Source organism: Sturnus vulgaris, chromosome 14 (assembly GCF_052056855.1).
Source record: "Sturnus vulgaris isolate bStuVul1 chromosome 14, bStuVul1.hap1, whole genome shotgun sequence".
Taxonomy (NCBI): Eukaryota; Metazoa; Chordata; class Aves; order Passeriformes; family Sturnidae; genus Sturnus; species Sturnus vulgaris.
This window is the reverse complement of record NC_142256.1, coordinates 16,571,117-16,596,465: the sequence shown is the minus strand read 5'-3', so window position 1 is coordinate 16,596,465 and position 25,349 is coordinate 16,571,117. Positions and strand designations below refer to the sequence as shown.

The following is a 25,349-nucleotide window of genomic DNA, read 5'->3' as shown; positions in this document are numbered from 1 at the left end:
CTTCGATTTGTTGTCGAGCCAAAAAAAGAATAAGCCCTGTATAGAAAGGATGCCCAAGGCTTTAAGGAGGAGCAGGAAGCTTTGCTGCAGGCTCCTGGGAACCTGTGTGCCCTGGCCTCTGCTTGGAGGTGGGAGCTGGGAAAACAACTGGAAGCCAGAAGTCTGGACTTGTGGTGTATGTGTCTGCATATTCTTGCCTCTCCTCTGAATTGAAACAATTTCAAAAAGGTTTGTTTTTAATTTCTTTTGGGTTTTGTTTGTTTGTTTCTGAAATTGAGTAAATTTTTCCTCTGAAGTGGAGGTTTGGTAAAAAGACTGTTTGGATTATTTTGGTTTTGTTTCACTTGTCTTTGAAAGCTGTTACACAAGAGGCTTTGATTTGGGAGTGAAGTGAATTAGGTCCTGCCCAGAGCCCCTTGCTGTCAGTTTGGCTATCTGCAGTAAGACATACTTGGTTTCAACACAACCTGTCTGCTGGGCAAAATGAAGTCAATGGCATTTCCTTGATCTGCTGTCAGCAAGATTAGAATAAGTATTTCCTCTGGCCCAACACTTTGAGACCCTCATGGAGGCAGTGCAGCCCTGGTCTAGATGGGAGCTTCTGTTGAGTCCCCAGCATGGCCTGCAGAGGTTTGAGCCCAGTTATTCCTGTTCCCTCCTAGCCTTTAGGCAACCAAATGTGACCCTTCAAGGCTCCAGGGTTATCTGGGGGTTTGCCCCCTTTTCTTGCTGAGAACTGGGCTGAGATGGGAGCTTCCTCTGACCTCCCAGGTTCCACAGGGATCCTGAACTGTGGTAGGCTGTGTCAGCTGAAAGGCAGCTAATTCAGCAAGCCATGGTGAAGGGGATTAGAGTATGGGCTGGCAATAGAGCACTGACAGGTTTAGGTGTCAGAAACCAGCCCTGGGTGTGCCCAAGTGAGGTACAGTAGAAGTCATGCTTTGGAGGAAGAGCTAACCACACGAGTGCCAAAATAGGCATGGCAGGAGGAGCAGGGAGAGGAGCAGTGTCCAGGGACAATGCTACAAGGACAGGTTGTTTCCCTAAATACCATTATTTGTTTCTGTGGTTTGCAGCAAATTTGATCCAAAAGGTTTTGCTGTTCATAAAAAGATAATTAGACAAATAAAATGGAGAAGTGCAAGACAGACAAATAGCCCCACCCCTTCCTTAACCCTCAGGGCAGCCAAGCAAGTGGGCAGGTGAATGATTTGGATTTGTGAAATTTGGAAGAGGTGAAAGCCTGTGTTTACAAGGTGCTGTTCCCATTTTAGACAAAGAATAAATCAGCTGCTGTTTTAATGCTGGTTTGGCTCTTGTGATTGCAGAGTATAATCTCTGGATCCTTTGTAGTGCCAGACAGGTGAACCCATGGGCATATTACAAAAGTAGCTCAGAGGAAGTTGAAACTTTGCAGATCTTTTTGGTGTGTAATGCTTGCACTGACTTTCAGGCGAATACAAGACTCCATCAAGGATGAAAAGAAGAAGAAGTTTGTGACAGGTGAATGGTTTTCAGAAGTGAAGGCAAAACGGTTTCAGGAAGACTTGGAGGGGCCAGATCTACTTCGTGCATCAATTAGAAGGAAAAAGGGCAAACTAGAAAGTAAGTATGTTAGTGTATATCTTAAGAAAACAAATTGATGGACGAGGAAAAAATTGGTCCAGGATGGGAGTATCCCTGTACTGGGAGTCTGTTGAGAACCAATCCCTGTGTTATGGTAAGGGAATTCTCATCTATGTTTTCAGTACCAAAGAAACATCTCTTGTTATCAAAATCAGGACCCAAAGAAAAAATTACAGTGTGGCAGAGGACCAAGGCAAAAGCCATGTGCAGTGAATGCCTTTTCTCCACTTCAGCTGATTTTTTCTTTTTTTGCTTCTTTTTCCCAAAATTTCTGTTTGCTAGAGGTCATCGGTATGATTTCTTACCACAGAAGTAAAAAGAGAAGGGGATGATGTAGAACAGTTTCTGGCATGAAGTTGGCATGTGTGGGTCAAACTTATCAGTTCCTGAAGTGGTCTGACAAGAGCTGCTCTCACAGGCCTCTGGAGTGGTGAGGTCAGTCACATTTCTGCAAAGTGAGAGGGTGCCTCTCTTCTCCTGGCATGTATTTGCCCACTTGAGAGGGTTCATGCATCGCTTTTTACATGGAAATAATTCCAAGGCAAAATGTGGTTTACAAAGTAAAAAGGGCTTTGTGGCCAAGTCTGAATGGTACCCAGGCTGTGTGCCACTTGTGCTAATTGGAAGCAGATATTTTGCTTGTTTGACATGCAGATAAACTTTCATGGTGCTGTGTAAAACAGATCAAAATTTGTCAGCTCAGGGCAAGAGGTCAGCCCTGTGTGAAAGAGGCAGGACCATGCTTAGAGTCCAAATGTAACTAGCCTGGAGCTGGAACTTTGTGCTGAACATCTGTGCAAAGCAGAACTGGGGATGATTCACATCCAGTCCTCAACATGAGGACAGGCCAGCCACCCCTGCAGCCCAGTGTCACACAACCTCCTGGATGATTTGTCAGGGTGGGCAGTCACAGATGCTCAGCCATGGCTGGGGAGTTACTGGGTGCTGGTGCCCTGGGGAAGCCTTGGCCCTTAACACTGTCTCTAACACAAGGGCCCCATAGTTGGGCTCTGCATTTTGCAGTAAAGGCTACTGCCCCAGCAGAGGGGCATCTGTCCAGCACTCAAATGTCACCTCCAGAAGTTCAGTTCAGCCATCATTCCTGGAAACAGCTTCCCATTCCTGCCAGGGGGAGCAGCAGTATAGATCACTCCTTTTTTGGTAAGCTTCCTTGGCCAGGATGTGTCTGTAGCAGGAATTGCTTGGATTTAGATATCCCTCCTTGCCCCATGTTACTTAGACATTCTGAAAGCTAAATGCTGACTAGGGACTTCACTGAGAGCCTTATTTTCTTTTTGCTCTTTACCTATTCTTGACAGCTCTTATAACTTAGCATAGATTTATTGGAGCCTCTCATACAGAACTGGCCCATCATATTTCATATGAAGTTGCTTTGATCCTTGGTATTATGAATTCATGATGTCATTGAATTTACTATTTTATCATACCTCCAGAATGCTAAAACATATAAAACCTTTTCCATTTGGAAAAGACGCCTGGCTTTTCTGCAGAGCACATTCTTCTTTTTGAGGATGTGCATTTGTGCTTGCACCCTCTTGGCATGAAGGGGCAGAGCTTCAGCAGCTTCTCTGCCAGGGCCCAGGTCAGACAAATGCTCTGTCACCTACCCAGCTACCAGCCTGCAGTGAATAGGATTGTCTGCCTTTGCCTTGCACTCTTAGCTCTCTGCCCACTTCAGGAAAGCAGAATTTGAAGTACTGTTTATTTTATATTTAACTTATAGGGCTGATGTGCACATATCAGATGATGTCTCAGGTCATCATATAAAATAATCTCTTTACTAGTGCAGCAGTATTATGCAAGATAATCATTGCACGTGCATTACTTGACTCTTGATGTTTTAAGAAGGAAAAAGCAAATGTTTTTAAATTACTATAATAATTATGTCTAGATTTAGCCTTTATTCCTTTTTCAACATTTTTTCCTTCTTTTTTCCCTCTATTTGTATTCTCAGACTTATTTTGATAAAGCACAGTATAACATGTGACTTTACTCCATCCTCTTACTTTTTCCACTGCCATTCCACATCTCGTGCAATCTTGTTCATCAAGATTCCACAGCTAATATATTCGCCTTAGATAAGGGCCTTTGCTTGCCATATTGACACATTTTTCCTTCCCCTGGAAAGATCAGTCATTCACCTCTGCTGGCTTTTAAGGTGATGAAGAGGTGCATGTTCATTTAGTCAAATCTGTGTTTGTACCTCCTTATTTAAGTCTTTAGACTAAAGTCTGTGTTAGGGAGTAAAATGAGAAAATTCCTGCATGGAAAAGCCCCACTGAGATAATTGCTGGCATTCCCTTTGCAAGGTAGGTGGGCTGAGGAGGAGTGGAAATTTGTGCTTGCAAAGGAAAATTCCCAGTGATCTTTTCTGAAGGAGGGTTTTAGCCTTCAGAAGGGAGGGTTGTGGGGATCTCTAAGGGTTTTCACAAGTGATACTGATTGTAGTAGAAATCACTAGTCATGGGCAGTCATAAAAATCTATAAAACAGATAGATATCCTATATTTAAACTACAGCCTGCGGAGCAGCACAAATGGATGAATTTGACGATAATTTCTCCTTGCGGTTATGTGCAATACTTGAGGGGTAAAAATCACCTACAAGAGAGACCATTTTATTCACCTGCTGTGGCAAGTGAGCCCTGATGCACAGTTAGTTATGAATATCTTTGTTTTAGAGTAGTAGGAAATGAGTAAAAGTGTTAAGAGTAGGAGTGCCTGTCAGTTTTATAGACGTGTATAAGAATACATGTATGGGCAAGTTAATGCAGTCTTTGGTTGTCAAGGTCTTTTCAACCATGACAGGCAAAGGGAAAGTGTGGGAACTCTGTGTTTGGTTCCTTTACTTCTAGCACAGCTACCTGCTGGTACCTCCCTCCCCCAGGTCTGAGGCAGAAGAGGAGTATCAATACTATATCAATAAATCTCCTCAGTGTGCCTTCCTGTGCCTGCATATGCCCTGGCCTGCACGTGCCACCAACCGTGCCTCGGGTTCTCTCTCCTAAAACAATGTTCAGTGATGCTTTGTGCACACTGGTGTTGGCATGGGCAAAACAGTCCCTCTCTCGAAACCATGCTCTCTAAAACTGGCTCATTCCAACACAACCAGATTCATGTTTTTCAGCAGGAGCAGTTCCCTGACTTCCTGCTGCTGTGGAAACCATGGGGCCCCTCAGCTGCCACCACCCATGTATGCCAGACATTTAGTCCTAATGCAGACAGCTCTGAGCAGTGGCTGCTGTGTCCCCACACTTCAGGGTCAGGTGCTGGGCAGGCCGGAAGATTGGGAATGCAGCATTTTTCTCCATAGGAATGCACAGGCAAGGGGGAGTGAATCTTTGGATATTCCTATGACTTGCAGGCTGACTGTGCTAATGCTGGATGGCACCATGCAGGCAGTCTTGAGTCTTCTCAGCATAAGACTGGCCTGCTTTTGGGCCTCATGTGGTTTTCCAACCAGATAACGAGCAAGGGTATACTATTTAATATTACTTCTGAATCCTCTGAACTTCCTTTTCTATTGCATTTTTTAATGAAATATATCCTAAAATGGTTTGGCAGTTCTTGAAAGAGGTAGATTTTCTCTTTAAAATAGACCTAGCTGCATGAATAAATAAGTGTAGATCTTGTTAACCAGACTAAACTTATTTTTTATTTACTGTTTGAGAGTTTAATCCTTTTGGTTTTGCAGTAGCAAGAAAACCCATTTGCTAACAAAATATCTAATGCAAAGTTATACCCTGCAGTCTGCTGTAAAAGTTGCTGTCCTCTATTGTTTTTTATTTGGGGTCTTTGGAGGCTTAGAAGATCTCGCTGGGTCTTGTGCCAGTAAAAATAACAGGAATCTCCTCATTATCTGTATTGGCCTCCTCCTTTGTTTGCAAAGATTGGATGACTTGAGTCAAAACAGGAAATGGCTGAATTTAAATCCTGGAACAGATTAACTTTATTGACAGTCAGTGGCAGTGTCCTGTGGAGGTTTCCAGTGATGCGACAGCTCCTGGCACAAGTTGGGCATTGGGCAGCTTTGTCCTCTTGGACCTGTGGGGTCTGGAAGTGCTTTTGCTACCCTGGGGCCTCCCAATCCCTGAAGAGAGCAGGCAGAACCCCTGAACTCCTCTCCTCTTAAACCTCCAGGAATTAAAAGTCCCAGTGCTGGTGGGTCTCTTTTTCACTGGGCAAAGCATTTTCTTACCCCAAACAAAACACACCAAACATTACAAGTTTAATGAAATGCTGTTTCTCAGTTGTCTCTGTTATATTACAGATGAAGCCAACAAGCTAATCCAGATGAGTCTGGAAAGCAAAGCTGCCCCAAGTCCTGCCTTTCCTGAGGACATTGCTGATGCAGGAGAGGGAAGGTAACACTGCTGCGTTTGCAATGCTCAGGCTGCTGCTCTTACTTCTAATGAAAATTGCATGCTACCCATTAAACCCTGATCTCTGAGTTTCTGAGACTGTATAAGTAATATGTACTATAGGATTATTTTTATTTATTATTCATCTTCCAGGAATTGTGAGGATATCAATCCACCCCTCATAATCAAGTGCTAATGTGCTTATCTCACAAAGGTCTTTTCCTGCATGATTTGATAAGGGATCAGTAAAATGGAAGCTGTCTCTAATGTCAGGATATGCTGGTTAGTTTTTCAAAGTAATTATGGTTTTATTTGTTTTATTTTTGCTGTGGAGCAACACTAAGGAAATGAACTGTCTGAGGAAACTGCTCATTTCCTGCTGATGCCATACTCTGTGTCCAGTGCTCACCACTCTCCATCAAGGCTTGGTAGGATTTTATATTGTGCTGACTGAGTAGAAATATCTATTAAAAGCACTCCAGTGAGCAAGTCAGTGACCTCACTCAATATCCATGGACTATGGAGAAGCAATTAAAATATTCACATATTCATGTATTGTTGTTCCCATCTAATTTGCCTTTTTTGTCAGCAGAATGAGGAATCATTCTCCACAGGTGGCAGTTGCTCCAGTTAAATATTAAATATTGGCCTTGACAACACTTGGAAACCTCTTGTAGCTGATTAGTGAGTGTTGTTTAATGAAGGATGCAGAGGCCCTAGGTACTCCTGCTTTGATGGCACAACACCCAGTTGTTTTTTTTGGGAGTGTTGGTTAAATCTTGAAAAGCTAGCTTTGTTTTTCTCATTCAGTCTTAAGCAAGGTGTGGCCTGTTCCTTCCTGGGCCATAGCATAAAAATGTCTCTCCTTTCTGCATGGCCTTGGGGTTCTTCTAGCACTTCCAAGAAGGGGAAAGTCTGAATAAACCTAGTAGTTGACACACTTTGTTTTTGTTATAAATGAGAGGCAAAAGTCTCGATATTCAGCAAAATTTAGATTGCTTTATTTGATATAGAAAGAGCAAGCAGCGCGCTGGGGAACGTGAGGGGTCACCGCCCACTCCACACTCCACTGAACCCTGGTTTGCAGCCTCGTCTTATACTGTGGTTTCTCGTTGTAATCAATAATTTTTGGGTTTTTTGGCTGTCATAATTTTGCCAGCTAAGCAGTGGTGATTGAATAAACATCCTTACCTAAACTCACAAAGCCTTTGGGTGATAATCAGTCACAGATAGCCATCTGGTCCTTGTAGATAACCACTAAAGAAGTTCTGGAAGTCTGGTCTTTGTAGATAACCACCAGAGAAGTTCTGGGAGTCTGGTTTTTGGGATAGGCAGTATTGATTAGACAAAGGTAGGAAGGGCTTTTTGGGAAGTCTGATTTTGCAAGCTGGTAGCCGATACAACTTATTTGGAAAACATAACATAATATAACATAATGTAATGTAACATAATACAACATAATATAACATAACAAGGTGATTTTAAACAGAATTATTGAATCATATAATTTTCTTTATCTAGTGTCCATGCTTCACTTCAGAGCTTAGTATTCTGGTTTATACAAACCCCAATGCTTTTGTGATTAACACGAATCTTTTATCAATTATCACATTTTTATTGAGCAAATTCTACATCTGAGCAGAACTGAGGTGATTTTGAAGACTGCCTGAGCACCCAAACAGGCACATTATTACCACAGACCTCCTTGTTCAGACATTTCTCCTCTCCCACAGATCCAGTACACCTACTCTTGAAGCCACAGAGCAAAAAATTTTCCCAAAACTGAAGCCAAGACTTCCTGTCCAGTTGTCTGCATCATACAAGGTAGTACAGGAACAGCCTCTTGTCTCTATTTAAAAGACAGGTGTCTGCTAGGGAAAGCAGGACCCTCCCTTGAAATGGAAAAAGTCAACCCCCTCCCTCTGAATTAGTAAAATTTTGAAATTAAGGGGCTCTCAGGCAAAGATATGGGGATAGGAATAACAGTTCTTTACTAGTATGTATAACAAGGCAAACAAAACAACAACAGCTAAGGAATTAATAACAAACAGAACAGGAACACTCCTCTTTCCCTTTGGTGCAGTTCCAGTCACAGCCAGCAGGGGCGCTGGTGGCCCCCGGTGGGCAGGGCAGGCGCCATCATCCCCGCGCGGCTGCAGGGGGCGCTGTGGCGCCAGCTCGGAGAGCGCGTGGTAATGGCGGCATGGCCGAGATGGGAAAGGATGGAAGAGAGAGGCTTTGCTTCAGGAATCCCGGTGCTCCAGCAGAACTCTTGGAAACAGAAAACTGAAACGGCAGGGCGTCCCGGCAGGGCGCGGGTGCTGTGTGCAGCAGCAGAAGACGCAGCTCCCGGCTGGGTTATGGCGGTGGTAGCGGCAACGCACGGCCTCCAAAGGCAGGAGCAAGCGAGAGAGCAACTGCCCCCCGCCCCCCGCCTTTTACCTGCTTCTAATCTGGGGTGTCTCTGACCCTCCCTCTGAGAGAAACTCCCAAAAACCAGAGAGGTTCCCCCCTCCCCTATCTCAAGTACTTTAGGCATCAGTGCTTCTATAGTAAGTCAATGGGAAAAATTCCACAGGCAATGAGTAAAAGAAAAACCAACCCCCAACACCTCTGCACTTTGTTTTGTTACTCATTGAAGCTTCGCACAATCTATACCTACTAACAGGGACTCCACAGGCTGCCTGCCCTGATGTCTCTGCTCAAATAAAATACTTTTTTCCAGTCTTGCCAGTATTTATACACTGATAAGATTTGTTTTCTGTTCAGAGATCCGGCATACATGGTATCTCTTCCTCAGAGAGTGACACTGGAATAAGTCCATTTGTGACTGCAACAAACAGCTTTCATTTGTATAGAAAAGGTAGGTATTTTGTTCAGTGAGCCATTGGTGTTTTTGTTACTCAACATCAAACTCCAAGAGACAAGATGACAATATGTGTACAAATAAATAACAAAGAGTACCTTGGCATATAAGAGTGGGCTGACAACACTTTGTGAATTGCAGCCAAGGCAGCAGGGACCAAGGCAGAAAGCAATCTAATAACTGAAACTTCTCTGTACATATTGAACTGGGTGCTTGGCTCTCAGCTCTTTAATCCAGAAGAGGACTTACCCTCTCTTTCTGGCATTGATTGTATAATGTAGTTTTGGAACATTGCAAATAGCCAGTAGGGAAGCTGTCAAATTGAAAGAGAAACTGGAAACAAATCCACAATTCTCAGCAACAGTTTAGAGCTCAGTGGATTTTTTTCTGTGCCCTGTTGCAGGGAGAAAGACTGGGGTTTTCAGGGCTTTCTTCAGATGGAAGGGAGCTTTCTAGAGTCTGAATATGGAATAGAACTAGGAATATATTGATGATTTCTGAAAATTCCCTGTCTTCTCATTGAGAAATTGCAGCCCAGACCTTCTGAGGAGATTGGATGTGATGCAGTAGGACAGGCTCTGAACATTTGTTGTTGTTGTAGGTCATGGAGTATCTCCATTGCCCACTAAGATTTCAGAGGATGCTGTGCCTCAGCCCACCACTGCAGCTGGAGGAGAAGCTTGTGATGGGGCCACTGGCACCACAGAGGGGCCAAAAATTCCACCTGAAGAAACTTATGCTCCCAGCAAAATACCAGTTAAGAAGAAACCAAGCAGAACCCTCCCCAGATCTGAGCAGTTTGTGAATCACGTGGGGCCAGCACAAAATAGCCTTGCAAAGAAAGAGCCACTGGCAAGCCCCCGACCACTGCCCACAGAAGGGGAAAGCAGCGGGGCTGGTAAGCAAAGCGTGAACTACACAATCTCATCCATGAGTAACAAAGAGGAGGATATTGGCCTCAACCGTGAACACTTCAGGAACCTGAAGAACTTTTGGGAGAAGGCAGCAGACTCGGTGGCAGTGGAGAGCATGGAGGCAGAGCTGGGCTGGATGGAGGCAGATGGCTGGCAGTTCAAGCTGTGCCGCTCGCTGTCTATGCAGTCTGGGCAAGGCCAGGATGCTGAAGAAAAACCTGGTGCCTTCACCAAAACAAGGGCCCCCTACAGAAGGACAATAATGTTGTCTTCTAGTGAGGAAGAGCCAAGCTATGCCACTCCTGCAAGGAAGGGCTCGGTTTCCATCACTCCCAGATCCACATATGCCAAGAGCAAAGGTGACCTGGTTACAAGGAATGACTTGCTGAGTGAAAGCAATGGGAAGCTGCTGATGCCAGAGGAAGAGAAGGTGGTGCAGCACTGCTCCAAGAAATCCAGATTGCCTGTGCGAGCACCTTCCAACCAACTTGAATTGCCTACCAAGGATGTGTCTGGCAGCACGCTGGAGCCAGGGACGCCTGTGGAGGAGCTGGTTGCAGTAGAAGGGCATAAGCCCACAGCGAGGTCCCTGGCAAGCAGGGTACAGATACTGATCGAGCCTGTACTCACAGATGGTGAAAGTGATAATGAGAAAGAGGAAAGATCTGATTTGGGCACTCAAGACAACATGGAAATAAATGGAGAGCTACCTGAGGAAAAAATGTGCAAGCCTTCAGACCAGCCAACACCCAGTAAACCATCTGGAGAGAGAGAAGCTGTTCAGGGGACAGACTCAGCTGTTTACTCAGGTATTGAGGGCTCTGACTGCACCCTGTGAAATCCAAATAGAAAGCCATCCCTAAGCCTGTTTTCTTCCCTAACCCTTCTGCATTTTGCACATTTTCTTCATTGTCCATTTGTCCTATATTACAATTTGTGCAGAGTTAGCTTGTGTAGAATGTATTCTGCAGACAGCTCTGGAAACAAATCTTGTGTAGCCTAGTGTGAGTGTAGAAGGGGACTGGTGCCATGTTCCCTTGCTTTCCTCCCCACACCCAGCCCCTGTGCTTTACCTGCAAGCACCTCATCTTGGGACAGCCCTGCACTACCTACAACACATCACAGGAACTCACTTTATTTCACTCACTGGCAAGACTGTATTTTCTTCAAATGCGGGACTGAAGGAATTCTTTGTGGTAGTAGAGATAAGTCTAACACAAGTACGGGAAATAAAATGTGAAGCAAACTGTTTAATAAATACACTAGCTCTTTTAGTACCTTGATATAGCCGTTGGCTGTCAGTGCCTAAATAACATTTTGTATTTTTGGAATGCGCAAGTGAACTTTGATAATAAACTTTAAGCAAAGCTGACTGAACAAGGAATCTGCTCTTTCTGGGTTCTGATACCATGTTCTCAACCGTGATGGTGTCAATAGCATCATCATTTTAGCAGCCTCTTCTTCTGGGTTTGGTGGGCTCTTGTAGTGACTATTACTATGAGAAAACATTATTGTTATTTGCAACTCACTTTACATTTAGGCTCTGATTACCCACTGCTCTGCATAGGAATACAACATTCCTATGAAAATCCTGAGTTGTGCTTCATGTCATTGTAAATATTTTCTTTATGGAATATTATGGGTTGTGAAAGACATCTAAGCTCATTAAGTCCAACCATTTATACACTAGATCATTCTTGTATTTTACAAGGCTTTTTCCTTTATTAATTCATTAATTTCAGGATGATATTAAGAAATGGCTGTGTTTCACTGGAAGCTCTTTGCAAGGGTTGGTCTGTCTTGGGGACTGGGTTAATCCAGTATTTACATTTCCTGACACAGTGTGAAGAGGTTTTCTCAGGGGAGACATCAGAGCACCCGGACAATTGGGAAGGAGCCCTGTGCAATGCAACTGCAGTATGCTCTAGGCAGAGTGACCAAGGGAGGCACACACACACACGGGCTTGTTGATGCACTGCCCATTTGTGTTTGTTTATTTATTTACCATGTTGATTTGGCTTTTTGTGTATTCCAGAGGAAGATGGGGATCATTCTCCTGCTGTTCAGGCAGTGGCCCGAGCAAATAGCATTAATCTAGCAAAGAGCATGGTGAACATTTACACAACCACAGAGAGTGAGTAACATCTTTCTTTCTTCTTTTTGGTTTATATTTGCTGAAGGTAATATATTATGCCAGTTTTTCATCACCATGCTTCTGTGCATGTACCAGGCTAGGAAAATGACATATTGTTTCATCATCAAATTAGAGAGTTTATACTGCCTAAAATTAAATTCAGAGCCAGGAAAATACAGCTAGATTGATGGTTTGTTACTTCAACAAAAAACACAAAGGCTTCAAAGGGTTGGCAAGAAGCTCATGCTCATCTCTTCTGTTCCTGCACAAGGGATGTGGGACCTGCTGGCAGCCTGTGGATTGATCCGAGGTGCCAGACCTGGTGTCATCATGTGAGTCGTGCCACTGACTCCTGCTTATGAGGTCTCTCCCCTCACCCAGAGCAGAGCCCGTGGCTGGACTGATGTCCCCAAGCTGCCAGCTGGGACATGTTTTCTGGTGACAGTCTCTCCTTGAGAAACCCAGAGAAGCTGAGGAGAAGGAAGGAAGCAACCAAGGAAGCAGCAGCCTGCCTAAAGAAGCCCAAGAAAGCTGCAGCCAGGGAAAACACCTGAGGGAAGGCAGCAGCAACCTCTGTGCCCAAGAAAGCCAATGACAATCCCCAGAGGGTGAAACCTGGCAAGCTCAAAAAGACAGCTAAAGAGCTTGCCTCAAAAGAAAGTGGTGAGGCCAAAGCTGCCAGGACTGAAATGAGAAGGATGGGAAAGCAATGCCCAAGGAAAGGTAAAGGTAAAGCCACTTAGAGGCTTTGATTAAGCCGATTTAAGTCCAACGCTGGTTATAGGAGGCAGGCAGCTTGCTGGCACATCACACTGCACAGCCCTGTGGCTGTGCCCACCTTGGCTGGCACCTCGTGCCAAGCACTGTCCCATCATGTGGTCCCCGACATGTCACAGGGCATATTGGCTCAAAGCTCTAAGGCCTGTTCAGGGATTTGGTCTCCACCAAGACAACCGAGATTTCAGCTTCCCCTTATTTAGAGACCCAAACCTCATCCTTGGAAACTCTCCTGTAACAGTTAAGTTTCATGTTTGCAGTATAGCAAATAGTCTGTGAAGAGGGGTAGATACAATTATTTATTCAGGTTTGGAAATAAAAATAGTAAATATCAAATGAAGGGTAAATCAAGAATCTCTTGGGCATTTTGAGCACCAAAGAATGTATCATCATGCCTAAAATGCTATACCAGTGTGTATATGAACATGCATGTTCGTATACATATATCTTCAAAACAAATTCTTCTGGGATGGAGAAATTAATCTTCAAGAGAGTTATTGGGAGAAGATAAAGATACAAAAAATAAGTTTAATTAGACATCTAAGCAGTCCAGTAGCCATCTTTCTATTGATAGGAAACTTCCTAACTTTATTTTAGATAATCTGGCTATTGTCCACCTCTGTGTCTAGCAGAGTCTTTGACAGATGTATGCAGTGGTGAAATTGTAGATAAAAATATTTTAGTGCTCTTTTCTATAGGGCAGTGTGCTATGAGATAAAAATGTGAACAATCATGTTTTCTTTGACAAGGAGGCAGATTTGTGTGGTTTTAGAGTAAGTTCAGTCTATACAAAGCAGGCAACATCCATGTCCTTGTGCTGATAAGGGAATTAGATGAGCCACTAGAGGGAGTTCCACACTCTCACACAGTGAATGAAAAGATACTGAATATAGCTCTAGGATGTTAATAGCAGTTTTTTGGGGAGGATCAGCTTCAATGTCAGGTGACACAGACAGGGCAAGTAGGTACTTCAGTGCCTTCCACAAGCTTTTCCTCCTTACTTGTACCCTTTAACAAGAGTGTGACTTATAATTTCCTGATTCTGACAAGCTATCTTGATGCTTTTTTTTTTGTACCTGCAGCATACAATAAACCTCATTTGATACCACATCAATTTCTTGAACCTGAAAGAGTCAAAGAACTGAGCATATCCTCTCCTCTCCTGTTGTCTGAGGTGGGTTGATGCCAAAAATGGCTGAAATAGTGTTCACAGCATTCCCTGAATGGCAGTTGGTGTCATGAAAATGTTTCTCCTGGAGACCAACAGTACTTGCTTTAGAGCATGCCTTGGTTATGTCATGAATGAATGAGAAATGCCTGAGGAAAAAAGCCCCCAGAAACCTAGAGCAGCTGTTCCATCCTGGAGGATGTTGGCTCTGTGTGTCAAACCATGCTGTTCTGTGCCCTTTCCCAGAGGCATGCAACTCTGTTTGGAGGCAGTTCATGATGACGTTCAGTGCTGGTTGGAGGGGATGCCCTGGGGAGGCTCCCTGCACTCTCCTCCACTCTCCTAATCTGATCTCTGCTTAATGGGACTCTGCTGAGCAATTCCTTTTTCTCTGTAGTGCTGCAAACTGCTCATTCGGCAGAGCTTAAAGATACTTCTTATTTTTTGAGCAGACTGAATCAGACACGGCTTCGGAAATCAGCTTCCAGTTTAACAGGCACAAAAAGACACCCAGCATTGGCAGCCACTCGTCTGACATGGCTTCCGTCTCTTCGGTAGGTACCAAGCGCCAGTGGCTCCTGGACAGGGCTCCTCAGTCAGATGCAGTGACACTGCATTTAGACTGGTGCTGATGATGTGGCCTCCAGAGTATCCTGTTGGTTTCTGCAGGGTACATTATTAAAGGAATAGGGGTGATTAATTACTTGCTTAGGTTAAAGGAGTGAATCCAGGTACCACCTCAAAATAGAGACCCACTGAGTTGTCCTTGGTCAAATTCCCTGTAAGTGACAGCCCCCACTCCCAGGTGTGAATACCCTAAATCCTGGCAGTGCAGAAGGTGGGGGAGGGAGTTTCTAGGTGGGAAAATGAGGCACACAGCAATTAAGGAACATGTTTGTGTTTCAGGGCTGCAGATGGGTTCCCTCTGCAAGCTCATCCTTTATCAGCAGATAGGGAAGTCAGAGTTAGACAGCAAAAGCTTGTTTTGGAGCTTCAGCTTCTAAGGAAAGCTGAAAAAAGCTGAACGTATTCAGTTGAGTGTTTTTAAAAGTTTTCTTAATATCTGGGGAGAGAGCTGCTTAAAAGTGCTTGAATTTGCTGTATTACTGTTATGGATTTCTCCAAGGAGTATATTTGTATATATCACAGAATATATCTGAAGAAAAGCTGGTAAGGAGAGGTCATGGATGTAAATAAATATTGTCCTGGTTTGAAAGACAGGTATCTGCTAGAGGAAAGCAGGGTGTCCCCACCTTGAAATAGAGAAAGTAAATCCTCTCCCTCTGAATTAGTATAACTTTGAAATTAAGGGGCTCTCAGGCAAAGATATGGGGATAGGAATAACAGTTATTTAATAGTATGTATAACAAGGCAAACAAAACAACAACAACTAAGGAATTAATAACAAGCAGAACAGGAACACTCCTCTTTCCCTTTGGTGCAGTTCCAGTCACAGCCAGCAGGGGCGCTGGTGGCTCCCGGTGGGCAGGGCAGGCGCCATCATCCCCGCGCGGCTGCAGGGGGCGCTGTGGTGATGGCCGCTGTGTCCCGGACGGGAAGAGATGGAGGACAGGCTTTGCTTCAGGAATCCCGGGGCAGTGTCGGTCCCAGTGCTCCAACAGTACTCTTGGAAACAGCATGCTAAAGCAGGAGGGTGTCCTAGCAGAGCATGGGTGCAGGGTCCAGCAGAAGAAGAGGCAGCTCCCAGCTGGGTTATGGTGGTGGTAGCAGCGACCCTCCTCCTCCGAAGGCAGCAGCAAGCGGGAAACAGCAACTGCTCCCCACCCTCCTTTTACCTGCTTCTAATCTGGGATGTCCCCTGCCTCCTCCCTCCGAGAGAAACTCCCAAAAAACTAGGGAAGTTCCCCCTCCCCCCATCTCACAGACCTAGCCATCAGTGCTTCTTAGCATGTCAATGGGAAAAAATTCCACAGGCAAAGAGAAAAGGAAAAACCAACCCCCATTAAAGATACTAAAAATTTGGGGCACATGAATTCTTCTAATCTGGAGCATCTGGGTGCTGAAAACGAGTCCAGGTCATGCAAGTGTTCTGGAAAATCTTGTTCAGGATTCTCTGCTGGGGTGAGTATCCTGATGGGATGGTAAATGCAGCTCCAAAGACTGACAGGAGATGTTTAGCAGGTTTTTGGAGGTTATAATAAAATTCAGAACCAAAGTAAGTAGGGAAAGACAGAGAAGAATTGGGTTAATTACTAGGAAGGTTTTTTGATAAGTGTTCATCACGGCACCACAGAAAAATGCCAAGAGGGTTAATTATTTGCTTTGTAAACAGCATTAGTTTTTATGATATCCTGTCAGGAATCATGAGTGATTGGTGCAAGAGAAAATCATCTCATCTTTCTGTAGCTGAGCTTTGCTTGTGCTTTGTGACTTTCTACCAGTGAAAGACAAAGACTTGAAAAAAGAAGTCCAAGTTGTCTGGGCAAAATGCAATTTATTTTGAGAAAGCAAAAAACTCTTGGGTGCCTAGCTTCATATTTATAGCTGGAGAAACCTCATGTTCCTGTTCCTTTGGGGCAAGCACAGGCTGTCTCTGGTGGGGCAGTGGCTCTTCAGAACAGGGTTGTATCTGTTTTGTGCTGCTCCATACACATTGTGAGTAAGCAACAAGATAGGAATAGTTCTTTCTAGTCTGATAGGGTTCTTATTAACCTGTTTTATAAATGGATTGACAATTGTGTGCTATATCTACCTGAAATAACAAGTTCTTATAATATAGTTCAAGTTCTCTCAATATCTTTATTTCTTAGTGATGAGATTGGGTCAGGATATCAGTTATTTATTCCCTATAAGCATAGGGAAGAGACATATGTGGTCTCCCCAGGAATATCTGAGTCCATTTCCCAAAGTTTTGGGATTTAGGAGTGAAAAAACTTCGGTATTTCTTGAGCATTCAGTGCTTCCAAGTCCTGGTTTAGGATAGCACACCCATGTGAGATCCTAACTTGGATTCCCCAGCCTGGCTTGCTTGAGAACAGCCACAGCTGTGAACCATCTCTGTGTCAAGAACACTGCATAGCACGAGGACAGGAACACCAGATTTTTTTCTCTGGGAATGCATGTCTCATCCTATTGTCTCTGTCCAGAACCGAGTCAGACTGTGCCTTTTTCAGTGGCACTGACCTTGCTCTTCCCCCTGGCAGGTGAGTGGCAGTGTGCTCAGTGTCTACAGTGGTGATTTTGGGAGTGTGGATGCCCAAGGAACTGTGGAATTTGCTCTAGACTATGACGAGAAGAACCGGGAGTTCCAGGTCCATGTGTCCCAGTGCAAGGACCTGGCTATAGTGGATGAGAAGAAAGGAAGATCTGACCCGTGAGTGATGTTTTAGTGCCTTGTGACTTCTACATTGCTGAATTTTGTGTTCCGGAGGATTTTTCTATTTTCTTTAAATGTAATCCCTCCCTCCCTCCCTCCCTTCCTTCCTTCCTTCCTTCCTTCCTTCCTTCCTTCCTTCCTTCCTTCCTTCCTTCCTTCCTTCCTTCCTTCCTTCCTTCCTTCCTTCCTTCCTTCCTTCCTTCCTTCCTTCCTTCCTTCCTTCCTTCCTCCCTTCCTCCCTTCCTCCCTTCCTCCCTTCCTCCCTTCCTCCCTCCCTCCCTCCCTTCCCCCTTCCCTTTTCTCCCTGTCCAACTAGAGTTTGTTTTCTAGGTATGTAAAAACTTACCTGCTCCCAGACAAAGCTAAGATGGGTAAGAGGAAAACGTCAGTGAAGAAGAGGACAGTGAACCCCATTTACAACGAGGTGTTACGGGTAAGAACAAATACACACTCTGAAAACCTCTGTTGTAGTAGGCACCTCTATCAGGCAGGTCTGGAAATATCCTGCCTTCTTGGCCAGATTCTTTGCCTACCTCCTGCCAGTACTGCAATGCTTTTGCCTGGGATTTGAGAGGCCTGGGATGTTAAAGGTTTCTCTGCACCCATCTGTGTGGCACCAAAGATTTCTCTTCCAAGACCACAGACATCTTTGGATGTAATAGGGGCCTGCAGTCAGAGCAAGGGCTGGTTGTCCTCCCCTTCTCTGGCATGCAGGCACAAGGCACAGGACTGGTAAGAAAGCTCTGCATTATGTGATCACACTTATCAAAGCATAAAGAATTATTTAATAATGCCCAGGCCTGTGTTAATAATTCTTGAAAAAATATTGGTTTTACACTGTGATGAATGGAATGCCAGGTTTCCCTGTGCTCAGAAGAAAAGCTTTGTCAGGATGGTAGTACTGCTACAAGATGAAAAAAGAGATGTTCAGACTGAAGCCAGTCCATTGGTAGTGCATGTGTGTGGTGGGTTTGAGTGTCTCAGAGCTTATTCAAGCTTTTAAGTCGTTTATTTCTGTTTATGAAAGAAACAGAAGAAAAATTTGAACAATCTGACTTCTCTTTCTTCCTCTAGTATAAAATAGAGAAAATGGTATTGCTGATCCAAAAATTAAATCTCTCTGTTTGGCACAATGATCCATTGGGACGCAACAGCTTTTTGGGAGAGATTGAAATAGATTTGGCCAGCTGGGACTGGAGCAACAGGAAACTCAACTGGTACTCACTGAAGCCTCGGGTAAGTGTGCTTCAGCTGCAGTTCTGCTTTCTAGCCCAGTCGTGAAGCCTTGAGGGTGGCAGAAGTCCTTCCTGACTCCTCTGAGGTCTTTGGGTATGGTGGAGCAGAACAATCTGAACTGTACTAAGGAACAACCCCTGGACACCTTAGTGCAGTTCAGTGCTTGGAACAATGGCCTTCTTGGGTCTGTTTTGGTGACCAATCTGTAGGGACACTTTCATAAGTGCAACCTGACACTAATCACAGCAACTTTGATATGACTTTGCCATTCTCCCCACTCACATGGATACATCCCTTAAAAACAGCAGAGTACTAGCTGAAGCAGCTGACGTGCCTTGAGAGGTAAATATTCAGGTGCCATTGTTTGTAAAGCCTGTTAAGCTTCCTGCATGCTTCTGGATTCACAGGTCTGATATGTGGTCCCTTTTAGGCAAATAGAGGACCTTTATCTTTCAGAACCAAGATGCTTAATTATATCCAGCTGAGCATGTCTGGAAGGGCAGCCTTGTACTCTGAATCCTCAGGCTTTTGCTTCTGAGAGACTGAGAACAAACCCACAGAGAAACGACCTGTCCTAAGAAAGGGCTGCTCCAACCATGGAAAATCAGTTTGTCCATTTGTGCGTCTTCACTGAAGTCAGAAACTGTTTGTCTTGCTGTGTTTCCACAATCCTCCATTTAGTCAGTCATAACTCTGTTTCAGAGCCTTTCTGCTGTTAATGGTGTGGATCATCGAGGAGTGATGAGTTTGTCCATTAAGTATGTCCCTCCTGGCAGCCTAGGTAAGTGTGGTTCATGCATTAAGGGCTGCTGCCCAAGCGCAAACACACAACTTGCAATGCCTCATCTGCTTAGGGGCTGCTTAAAGAGGAATCTAATTAGATTAAGATCTTAGAGATCAACACAAAGGCAGTGCCTCTAGCCTACATCTGATTTCCACATCTGAATTTACAGGGAAAGTGTTAGGGAGAGAGAAAGGGCTCAACAACCTCTAACTCATTACCTGTTACGAGCATGTGGGCACTGTAGGGTGCTGAAACGTGATAGGAGTAGCACAAAACCCATGTTACTATGGGTCTGGCACAAGGTTGGTTTGGCTCATCAGTTCTTTCTCTTTTCCTGTCTGTTACAGCACTGGCAGCATGTGTCAGGAGCCTCTACAGATGCAGGAGTGATGGAGCTGGCTGAAGGGCTGAGATCCCCAGGGAGGGTGTAGTGACTTTGATTTGCCAATTTGAGATTTCCCAGCCGATGCACCAATTTATGTGGTGGATTTAGCGCTGGCCAAGTTGCCACTGCACCTTATTTACTCATTTCTTGCTGTGGGATGGGGTTAGGAGATGAATGAAGCAGGTCAAACTTTATAGGGTATAAAGAAAAATTTTATTAACAGAAACTAAAAGAAAATAGTAAGAATCAGAATAAAACCTTCAGAACAACTTTCCTCCCCCCATATCCTCTTTTCTTTCACACTGACAATGTGCAGAAACAAATCAGCCAGTTTACCATGTCTAAAATAGTCTTTCTCCAAGTTACTTAGGGAGAGGAATCTCTCTCTTCAGTCTATGGAGACTTTTCCACAAGAAACATTTCTCTCGTTGCTTCAATGTCACAGTGAATCAACTGCCTGGGAGAATGGAAATCTGATCACTGTGTAAAAATCCCTTTCCATGACTTACAGTTTTCCCCACAACTGTTTTCAAGGACCATGTCAACTTACGGGGTACCATTTTTAGGGATGAAACTCTTCACCTAACTCTGAGATCATCAGCTCTGGGAACAGAGGTCTTCTTCCCTGGGGGCAAAGGGTCTTCATCACTCTTCTCTCTCTCTCTGTTCAAACTTGTTATGGGATCACAGCTACTTCAATATCTGCTTACTTCAGCTCTGGTGCTTCTGCTCATAACTGTAGTTAGTTAGTCTGACAGTCTGATATATCAATCATATCTTCTCCATAGCTTACAAGAGAATTTCAGTCCAAGATATCTTTTCATCCCCTCCCATCAAGGACCCGACTCTTCCTTCTTGTCTTACCTTGATGTCTCCATGCTCTTTCTGTCTGTGTCTTTCATCTCTGTCCTTTTTCACGAGAGAGAGAGAAAACAGATGTTTGCAGGTTTCATCTGTGCAGTGAAAGAGTTAATGTCTCGCCTGAGACCTGCTCATGTGATCCCTGCTGGGTGGCGGCCCGGAGCTAAACCGCTCTCCGGTGGAGAGTTTTTCGGCGGCCGCGCTGGGGGCTGGGCTGGGCCAGGATAGCAGGGACTAGAAACGGTGGTGGTTGCTCTGGCTGCATGACCATTTTCTGCTTTTGGCTGCATTCGATTGCAGGGAGGCCCGACGCGGCCCCCGCTGGGCCACGTGGGCTGCAGCACAGTGGGCCCGGCCTAGCCTGGAACCACTTCCGGCGTCCAGCAGACCCCCGGCTCGGCCTGGGCTGGCGGCAGGGCAGGGCTTAATGTCGGCTAGATGTTAGCAGCGGCAGTATTCCAGCCGTGTTGTGGGCCCGGTCTGGCCGTGCTGGGGGAAGGGGTACCCTGTGAAATAAATGGGCCAGGAGACCAGCCTTTTTAAGGCCTTTATTAGAGGTCAGCTTGGGTGGGGAGCTTGAGGGGTCGTGCACACCGCCGGGAACGCAGAAGAGAAGATGAACAGCTGTGTCTTCCAGCAGACGGGGGGGCTTCCGTCCTCACGGGAGTCCTCAGGAATACGATGGTTGCCTCTTAGTCTAGGCATGTCCTGTCGACCAGTACTGTAGGACCATAATGACGAGGTGAAAAAGCCCTGGTTGGTGATTTCATTTTCTCCACTATTTTCCCTACCTGGGAGTACCATTTTTAGTCTTGGATGTTATATTGGCTCATGGTTTTTAGGGGTTCTTATTACCGCGTTGCGTCCCATAAGCACTTGCTGTTTCCCTATTTGTATATTATGTCGGGCGCCATTTTGGGAGGGGGTGGTGGAGGTGTGCATCGGTGTGAGAGTGAGTACTGGGACAGGGTAAGGGACAGACAACCAGGAGTATTAACAATTTACAAAGACATACAACATTAACAACAAATAGTCAATACAAACATCAACAATTACGGTCAACTAGGTGGACACACATTAACACAAACATCAACAACTGTAGTCAACTGGGTGGACACCTTGTAGAGAAAAACCTGTGTTTGGGAATTCATTCCCCACACCCTGGTCCTGCCAGCGCTACAATGGAGGCAGGGCCTGGCTCTGCCTCCCCCACCAGGCCCATGGGCTGCACAGGCCTGGCCTGGCCTGCAGCAGCCTCCCACCCACCCAGCCAGCCTGTTGGCTGTACTTAGGCAGAAGAAAGAAGAGAGTTTTCTGGGGTTTGTTCATTTTAAAATGTGTGTTCACAGAGACGTGTTCAACTTTCTTAGTGGTTTAACAGGTTGTCAGTTCCCAAAACCAATCAATGTGCAAAACCAGCACAGAGGGGCAGTGAGCTCACAGGAGCCATGTGGGTCCCACGGGTCCCTGTAGAGCAGGCCTGTCATTCTGAGAGCTATGGCTTCAACTGGCATGACAGTTTTTCTCTTCTCATAAATGGCAGGGCCCAAGAATCCTCCTTCTGGTGAAGTTCACATTTGGGTCAAAGACGTCAAGGACCTGCTGCAGTTGCGTCCATCTGGAGTTGACTCCTTTGTGAAGTGGTGAGTGCATGAGCACAGTGCTCCTCCTGCTCTATGCCCCCACAAAGGGCTGTGTTTCGTACTCTGTTCTCAGGCTCACCAAGCTGTGCCTCCATACTGGAAAGCCTTTGCATTGCACTGGGAGAATTGTAGGGGAGAATTGCCCTTGTTATTCACCGGTGGCCAAACTAGGAAAATCCTTGCTGTGATAAAACTCTTGGTCAATGTTCAATGGTTCATGCTGTGTGTTTTTTTCTCTTAAAGCTATGTGCTTCCAGATACCAGTAAGAAGAGCTACCAAAAGACCCGAGTCATAAAAAGAGACACAAACCCTGTTTTCAATCACACCATTGTGTATGATGGCTTTCATACGGAAGATCTGAAGGATGCCTGTGTTGAACTGACTGTGTGGGATCATGAAAAGCTTACCAATCATTTCCTTGGAGGAATCAGGCTGGGCCTTGGGACAGGTGAGAATTTTCCTTTATATTAACTCAATTACTGTATTGCTGAGCTACAAGGTAAAGTGGGAAGTCACAGAGTATTTTCCTGTTGGAGAGAAACCAGGGATCAGATGTCTCAGTAACTGGTACCTGCACTATTCCTTGGATGGAGGGGGCCCTGGTACCATGGTAACAACCCTCTGTTCCCACATTTTCTGCCAACATCTGATCTGAGGTCTGGCAAAACTCAGGAATCTCCTTGGGTGCCTCAGAGAGTTTCCCTGCTATTACAAGAAAACAGGCTGCATGACAAACCAACATTATATTGGTGCTCTTCCTAGGGAAGAGTGCTCAGGGATGGACTGGAATGTCACACAGGACAGCACCATCTGGTGACTGTCCAGCCTTGAAGTGCTCTCCAAGAGATTTCACAATGTTGCAATCAAGGATAATTGTTGCTTGGGGGACAAGGCTCATGATAGCTGGAAGGTCTGCTTTGCAGGTGCACTGTGGCTATTGGATTTGCCAGTATGTTCTCTGTTTTCCACCTCTAATGCCACCGGGTAGGTTATGAACTCTACAAAGGGAAGGGGCAACAAGAATAAGACATAAAAATACCAAATCCGAGATTAGCTGTGATCTAGACTTCTCACTCACTGACAAGTAATTGGCACCTAAAAATTTGGTTGAATTGGAACTGATGTACACTTTTCTGCTTTGGTATGCTTGATTCGTATAGAAATGAAACAAGAGAATTTTGGTTAGTATTCCACCTTATCCACAAGGAAATCTTTCAAGGGGAAAACCAAGCCTTTAAGACCTTTGCCGTCCAAAAGATGCAGAAAGGGCTTGAGCTCAGTATTGCTTTCCTTGGTATGTGATGTTTAGGGCTCTTGCATTTTATGGCTTTTGCAGTGACTTCATTCTGAACTTGGTGTAGAATGGGCATTTACAGGAAAACAGGAGGTGCTCAGGGTACAGCTTGCTGAGAGGGAGTCAGCAGCTTTTATGTTAGGACATTGTCTGCAGCAGCTACATCCCATTGACTATTTTTGCATGGAGTGGGAACTCTGTGTAACTCCCAAAGTTTTCTTGTTCTTTTCAGGTTTGAGCTATGGCATCTCTGTAGACTGGATGGACTCCACACAGGAGGAGGTGGCATTTTGGCAGGAGATGATGTTGGCTGCCAATGAATGGATCGAGGGATTGCTGCCACTGCGCTCACTGGCAGGGAGGAAGAAACTGAAATAATCCATTGCTGGTGCCATAGAACCATAGAAATGCCCAGTGTGTTCATTAGAATTAGAAAACTTCCTGCACCAGGGAGAAAGAGACCATCCACAGGGCTGCAAGTGTCAGGGTAGTAATGCAATTAATGGACATCACCTTGGAGGTGTTAATGTTAAGTACTAATCCACTCATGGAGGACATGGAACATGCCAAACTGATGCTATATATGATTTTGACTAAGAAGAAACTTAATTTGCCTTTTTGTTTAATCATTTATGTATTCAGTATATTTTAATTCCATTAAGCTCTTGGGAACATTTGCAAAAGGAAAAGGAGATACAGATACATTTTTTTTTTACCATTTCTTGTGCTGTTCTTCTTCTGTGCAGAGATGTAGTTGTACTGAAGCAGCAGCGTGGTATTATTCATACTCCTTGCAAGGGGTACACCTTGTACGTGGTGTACAATTGCTCCAAGTCACAGCACAGTTTGAGAATGGGAGCTTTGTGTTTGTCACCAGTGATAACACCTCTTTAACATGAGGAAAATTGAGTTCCAAGGTGCATCTAAAGAAAGAGAGGACTATTTGCAGCAGAAAATGGAGAATCCTGAGGAGGATGACAATGAGGAATTTGATATATTAATTTCTTTCTGGTTTAATTTAAAAGAGTGCAGGGATGCTTTTAGAGATAGTGGGATTTTGCAAGCAGGGGCTGTTTTACTGTCTTTCCCACAGACTTCCTAAGTGCCCTCACGCAAGTTTCTTTGTGAAAGGAGAGTTTTGAGTGCAATATAAACTAAAATGTTTGCCCAAATGTAAAATATGGCTACATTGCTAGCAGGCCTAAGCACACCTTTGCAATGCCTTATGTGCAAAACATTTCAATATGAACTAATGAGGTAGGAGACAGTCTCATGTTAGCCTGGTGTCAGGGATGAAAGGTCAAAATCACACTGGAATGCAGGAGATACTGGAAGCTGATGGGAGAGGTAAGTAGGGAGTGAGTGAATATGAAGGGAGTGCAAAACTACAGTTTCCTTGGGGTCTCCTGCCTCTGCATCTCCTGCTGCCTCTCTAGTGTTCCTTTCACCTGATGCCTGTTAGTGAGTTGTCTGCAGCTGGAATTTCCCTATTGCCAGTAGCTTGCAAAAAACTTTGCGTCTGGCACATTGACCACTGGTGGAGTGGTGTTGTGAATACATTTTGAATTGCAGCTTTGTAATTTTTATTTCGGATGTACATATTGTGATTAAATAGAATGTTTTTCTTTAGTTATCAGTTGGTCGTGTTGTACCTATTTTTATCATTTTTATCAAGCAAAAGAGGTGTTAAATTTTGTTGTGCCATTTTTGCCAAAGGGCAAGTGAAATGTCATGAAGAAATAATTTTTATAACTATCCCATTTTAGATTTTGGCTCTCTGATTATTTTGATATTCTTCCTTAATGGATTTATTTTATTTAACTCAAGCCTACTGTGAATTTTCAGCTTAGAAAAGATGGTTATAAGTAAATGAATAGAAAAATGTACACTTACAGTAACAAGACCTTTTCTTTAAATGGAAACATTTGGGAGACAATCACCAA

The 25,349-nt window shown here is 44.5% G+C and overlaps 1 protein-coding gene across 2 annotated transcripts in view; it reads left to right on the top strand.

Annotated features, from left to right (window-relative positions):
* Positions 1 to 25,039, top strand: part of LOC106859364 (synaptotagmin-like protein 2) — a 38,760-nt gene extending 13,721 nt beyond the window's left edge. For both annotated transcript variants that reach the window (XM_014886569.2, XM_088173270.1), the window contains 15 exons: positions 1,454 to 1,605; positions 5,916 to 6,009; positions 7,740 to 7,830; positions 8,776 to 8,869; positions 9,474 to 10,595; positions 11,822 to 11,920; positions 13,780 to 13,871; positions 14,318 to 14,419; positions 17,030 to 17,199; positions 17,533 to 17,635; positions 18,277 to 18,438; positions 19,141 to 19,219; positions 22,012 to 22,111; positions 22,355 to 22,560; positions 23,639 to 25,039. In XM_014886569.2, coding sequence (XP_014742055.2) covers positions 1,454 to 1,605; positions 5,916 to 6,009; positions 7,740 to 7,830; positions 8,776 to 8,869; positions 9,474 to 10,595; positions 11,822 to 11,920; positions 13,780 to 13,871; positions 14,318 to 14,419; positions 17,030 to 17,199; positions 17,533 to 17,635; positions 18,277 to 18,438; positions 19,141 to 19,219; positions 22,012 to 22,111; positions 22,355 to 22,560; positions 23,639 to 23,784 — 2,812 coding nt within the window. In that variant the 3' untranslated portion in view covers positions 23,785 to 25,039. The remainder of the gene's footprint in view (positions 1 to 1,453; positions 1,606 to 5,915; positions 6,010 to 7,739; positions 7,831 to 8,775; positions 8,870 to 9,473; positions 10,596 to 11,821; positions 11,921 to 13,779; positions 13,872 to 14,317; positions 14,420 to 17,029; positions 17,200 to 17,532; positions 17,636 to 18,276; positions 18,439 to 19,140; positions 19,220 to 22,011; positions 22,112 to 22,354; positions 22,561 to 23,638) is intronic.
* The last annotated feature ends 310 nt before the right edge of the window (positions 25,040 to 25,349 follow it).